Genomic DNA, 5,796 nt, shown 5'->3' on the forward strand with positions numbered 1-5,796 from the left:
GAAGAGATATAACAAAAAAAAAACTTGTACAACAATCAATAACAAAAAATTAAACAAATAAAAGTAAATTATATTAAAAATTATTAGGGATAGATAAATTCCCTAGAACTGCTGTTTTCACTCCGAAGTGTCATTTTATCAACTAGGTCCTAAATTATTTCACCTAATAAATCTCTTAAATAAATCTGAAAATATCATTAAATCATCTAATGACCGAAAACTAGTTCCCGAAGACCCCATCTTAACTTTAAATGTGGTTATCTAAATCTATTTTTGCTTTTTCAAATATATCTTCTTTTTTTTTTTTTTTTTTTCATTTAATGTCATTGTTTAAAGAATTATGATACACATTTTCAAATTTATAATTATACATTTTGTTATTTATGTATGTAAATATATATACATAGAAAATGAAGAAATAATGACATTCCGAAGAGGTGAGGACACAAATGTATATATAAACAGTAGGGAGAGATAAAATACAAGTCGAGAACAAAAAACAACAGTACGCGATTGCTAACTGCTGACTGTTGTTAGTCCTCAAGGTTCCTGAACGCCTGCTGTATGTCTTCCTGCAGTTGCTCAAAGTCTGCCCGGATCTTAGATTCACCGTCTTTAACGGGGTCCTAAAAAAACACACAAAACAAAATGAAAAAATATTTTATTCTGGGACAAATGTCCCCTAAGAATAAAGACATTGTTCACACATTAAGATTAATTGTCTGGCAGACATTTAAAAAGTTTCAGTGTACATACTGAAATTATATAAAAACCATAAATTAGGTGAAGGAGACGGTATATATTGCAATATCCTCTTTTTAAATAAATAGTAGTTCTTTATGTATAGGTGATTTTAATTATATTTTAATTTTTTATGCATCAATGTTTAATATGTTGAACCAAAAAGCAAGCTAACCAATTTTCATTAGTCAAATATGGAGGAAAAATGCAATGTTCAAAATATTCAAGATGGTGGCACACGTCCTTCCAAAGTCTGTTTAAATTACTGCTATGTTGAGTAAATAGATTGAAATGTTTTTCTAGCCTGATTACAGTACAAATTAATATAAGAAGAAATAGAAGACAATAACAATTATCAATGAAGTATTCAAATTGTGAATCATAGTAACTAAATTAGAGCGGTTGTGCTATAATCGATGTTTTACAGCAATTATTATTAAAATTATTATTTCAAAAGTTTTGATAACAAATCCTATAGAGTGCACCTCCTTTGTACCTATTAGTACTAAGATGAGAAGAAATAAATTTTTACAAATAAACTGATGTTTAAAACAAGGAAATATATGTTACAATAAGGTCTAATTTAATACAATATAATAATTACCTTAAACTTCATAGACGACATCTGGTAAAGAATATTGCCCATACTTTCTTTAATAACGGCAAACGTTATCTTCTTTTCACTTTGGGCCGTAGATTCGACTGCGTGTCGAGCCAAGTCGTAGAAGGTGATCATGTTCTTCAACATACCCACGGTCTTGTAGAATGGGCAGAATCGATCATAAGGTGAATAGCTGGAAAATTAATCGAATCAGCGGTCAAAGATAAGATACATAATTATACTTATCTATTAATATTCAATTAATTATATAACTTAAAAAATCTCATTATAAGAAATACTGAGAAAGATGAATATAAATAATTTTTCAAAGTAAAGGATATAAATAATAACAATTATGAATTTTTATTTATATTGGGACAAGTCCCTTAAGAAAAAAAATAGAGGTGATTATTGATGGACTTTAGTGGCTAGGAGTAAAATAAATATAATAAATCAAAAGTGAATGTTCTTTCATCATATTTTGTAGGCGTTGATGACAAAAAAAAAAAAAATGAAATAATAATAATTAAAACTTAAAAATAATGTATTTATATAAAGATGGTCGAGGGGTACAGAGTTATGAAAACAAATAAGCAAAACTTTTTTGTTTTTTAAATGATTTGCCTAAGTTTTGGCCTCAATTTCAGACCTTCATCAGGGCTAAAATCAAAAAGAGATAATAACCATAATTAAATGAAAAATAATACAAATAGTTGAACAGCCCTCATGAAGCTCTATAAAGTGGGCTGAAACATCAGAAAATAAATAGTTGTTAACTATTTTTGCTCCCTTTTTATCGCACCCTTCTTCATAATTTAAATAATCAATTATTTATATATATATTTACAATTCTATTGGAACTGGATCTATAAGAATTGATTAACAATGTAGGAAGTGAATTGGAACAATGGATGAAAAGAGGAATGGAATTCTACATGGATGAGAGGGACGAGACTGCCATGGGGACGGGAGCGCAGGTCCCAGTACGCTCGGTTCGGAACATTTTAGGTTCAATTCCCACCTGGGGCAGTTAACATTCATTTTTCGGCAGTCTCGAGGAATGAATCTTGACACTCTTACCTTGGTTAATACGCGGCGGCAACTCAGGTAGCCGCCAAGGGTTGGCAAAAACGACCACTAGGCCCACTTGCCGGACTTGTTCCCCCACAAAATTCCGGTACCAGTACATGGATGAGAAGTGGATAAGAAAAGATTTGTCGATAGCAGCGCTTTGGCAAATAAAATAGAAGTGACTAACCTGTTTTGTTGGAGAAAATCGTCCTTGAGTAGCTTGGCGATTTCAAGAGTGATCTTATCAGATTCAGCGAGGGAGGCTTTACCAACCAGTTGTACAATTTCTGAAAGGTCCTCTTCTTCCTGAAGGATTTCCTTAACTTTTGTCCTCAATGGAACAAACTCGGGGAAGTTCTTGTCATAAAAATCATCCAATGCTCTCATGTATTTACTAAATGGAAAAAGGGAAATAAAAAAATTAATAAGAATACAAAAAAAAGTCATTTTACTAAATATTTATGTTAAATATTAATCAAAAAGGCTATTGAAAAAACCTTATGTACCACATTAAGCCCACCTTTTTTTTTTTTTAATATAAAATAATATAATAACAAAAACTTTTCACTTTATTTATATAATATAATTTACATTTCTGTAACATTTCAGCCTATTTTATTTCAGTCTAGATAAAAATTCATAATTTAATTGATAAATCTAAATGAAGAATTCACTATTTATAAATAATTATTTGGAAATTGAGGATTATTGGATTTTTTGGCATAGTAATGCATTTTGTGGATACATTGCATTTATTTGATAATTTGTAAGTGATTTCAGTTTTTATTTTAATTAAAATAAAAAGGAGAAAATTTATTTTAATTAAAATCTTTTCACAAGTATTCAATAAATTGCAATAATTTTAACAATATAAACAGACAGTAAAGTATTATTTTTAGATGATCATGATCAATGATGTTAAATAATGTTTAAAAAAAAAAAATTAAAGTTAAATTAAGTACAATCAGGAATTGGAACATGATTAAGAAGAAGCCATGGCAAACAACAGAGAACTTCATTCAAGACTCAAATAACAAACATTTTAGTCAAATCTTCTAAGTTGTTTCATATATTTTAATATTTAAATTTAAGATTAGATTATAATTATTAAATTTTAAATTAATTTTGTGTATATAAGAAATTACATCTCAAATATAAATAATCAATGCTTTCTCCTATAGGCAAATATTCCAAACATTTTCTGATAATAATTTTAAATATTTAATTATCAATTTAATTTTGTACAAATATTTTAAATAAAATTAAACATAACAACATCTTTTAGGTATTCATCTTTAACTTCCTTACTATTTTTTATATGTGGATGACCTTTTTGTACCTTTATATAAATTTTAAATTATTTTTATAAAAGAGATTACACCTCTAATATAAACAACCAATGCCTTCTCCTATAGTCAAGTATTCCGAACATTTTCTGATAATAATTTTAAATATTTGATTTTCAATTTAATTTTGTACAAATATTGAATAAATAAAAACTTGTGGTCAGATGTGTTAGGTAATGTTTCCATAGCAACCAAATAAATACAGTATAACCATAGTAAAAAGACTCAACATACAGATAATAAAGATATATATATATATTTTTAAATAAAATTAAACATAACAATATTTTTTAGGTATTCATCTTTAACTTCCTTATTAATTTTTTATTTACATTAGTTTTTTTACATGGATGCCTTTTTTGTACCCTTTTTATAAGGAATATGAAATAGCTAGATAAATAAAATAAGATTGATAAATAAATATATCCTCATCCTACCTGTAAGAAATAAGCCAGTTGATGGACGGGAAGTGCTTCCTCTGGGCCAGCTTCTTGTCCAATCCCCAAAACACTTGGACAATACCAAGGGTGGCCGATGTAACAGGATCTGAGAAGTCACCACCAGGAGGTGACACAGCACCGACGATGGACACGGATCCTTCTCTCTCTGGGTTACCAAGGCACTTGACTCTGCCAGCACGTTCGTAGAATGAAGCCAATCGAGCTCCCAAGTAAGCAGGGTAACCACTGAACAGATATTACAAAATAAGTTAAAATAAATTTAGCATAATACCTTTTTATTTTATTTTTTTATTAAAGCACAGTAGCTAACCTGTCGGCAGGCATTTCAGCCAAACGACCGGAAATTTCTCTCAAAGCCTCAGCCCATCTTGAAGTCGAGTCAGCCATCATAGAAACATTGTAACCCATATCTCTGAAGTATTCGGAAAGTGTGATTCCTGATAAAGAAACACACTTATAATAATACTCAATATGTTCAGTTAAGATTAAAAAAAAACAAAACATAAATAAGAGCATAACTAACAAAAACAAATAGGGGAATACAATGAAGAAAATCAGGGAGATTGCCAACTGTTCAATAAGATAAGCGACAGGGTAATAAGAAGATCCAGAATATGGGTTAGGGGAACAATATTAAACAAATCAACGACAATTGCTAGAGCCCAAGTTTATTTTTTATTTATTTTTTTTATTTCTTACTTTCCAAATGGTTTTTTGTTTTTATTTTTATTTTTTTTTATATTGGAAGAAGATTGTAGGAAGAAAGTCCTGGTGGTGGTCAATTAAGGTACAAAACAGGAACATTTAAGACATTTATTACGGTCTATCTGTACATTGTTGCTGTGTGGCATTTAAGTACATCGACAATACCAACAGCAATAGGATTAACTGAACAGTTGTTATCTCTGTTTCAATCCAACAGCCCTGACGAAGCTCTCCAAAGTGGGCTATTCTGTTATAAAATATTTTTAGTTGTTTTTTTTTTCGCCCAAGACTCCCATTGGAGTCCTATACTGCCTAACCATGGTTGGGGGTCAAAGTTCTTCATTTTGTGGGACCGCCACGCAATGAAAAAAGTCAACGTCCCAGGCCGGATTCGAACCGGCACCGCTAATAGACATCAAATTAGTAAGACTGTGTCTTAACCACTGAGCTATGGGCGGCCCTAGCTGTTTTTGTATATTTTTAGTCCTGATGAAGCTCTGTAAAGTGCGATGGAACATCGACAAATAAATAGTTGTTAACTATTTTTTTTCTTTTGACTGCATCCCTGACCATCTTCTTCATAAATTATAAATAAATATAATATGCATTAAGTTTTAAGGGTGTTTGCTTACCTAGACATTGTCATTGTTGGAAATAGTTGTTATTTCTCAATTTCGAAATTGCTTAGCTCACATTCTAGATAGAAACTTGGAAGCTAAAATTTGTAAAAATATTATTCTTGGAGAAGTTTGTCGGGGGGTGCGGTCAGCAAAGAACAATATAAATAAACAAAACCATATTTATTTATTTTATGCCGACGTTTCGACCTGAGTTTCAGGTCTTCATCAGGGGTTGTGGCGTAGAAGGAAGG

General features: G+C 30.3%; 1 protein-coding gene across 1 annotated transcript in view; it reads right to left on the minus strand.

Annotated features, from left to right (window-relative positions):
• Nucleotides 1-292: 292 nt before the first annotated feature.
• Nucleotides 293-5,796, minus strand: part of LOC106678503 (Vacuolar H[+] ATPase 68 kDa subunit 2) — a 34,429-nt gene continuing 28,925 nt past the window's right edge. Inside the window, exons 9-13 of the mRNA XM_014417043.3 lie at nucleotides 4,531-4,657; nucleotides 4,197-4,445; nucleotides 2,601-2,807; nucleotides 1,346-1,535; nucleotides 293-626 (exon numbers count right to left, since the gene is read on the minus strand). Coding sequence (XP_014272529.1) covers nucleotides 534-626; nucleotides 1,346-1,535; nucleotides 2,601-2,807; nucleotides 4,197-4,445; nucleotides 4,531-4,657 — 866 coding nt within the window. The 3' untranslated portion in view covers nucleotides 293-533. The remainder of the gene's footprint in view (nucleotides 627-1,345; nucleotides 1,536-2,600; nucleotides 2,808-4,196; nucleotides 4,446-4,530; nucleotides 4,658-5,796) is intronic.

Source organism: Halyomorpha halys, unplaced genomic scaffold, assembly GCF_000696795.3.
Source record: "Halyomorpha halys isolate HHAL.00 unplaced genomic scaffold, Hhal_1.1 Scaffold145.1, whole genome shotgun sequence".
Lineage (NCBI taxonomy): Eukaryota > Metazoa > Arthropoda > Insecta > Hemiptera > Pentatomidae > Halyomorpha > Halyomorpha halys.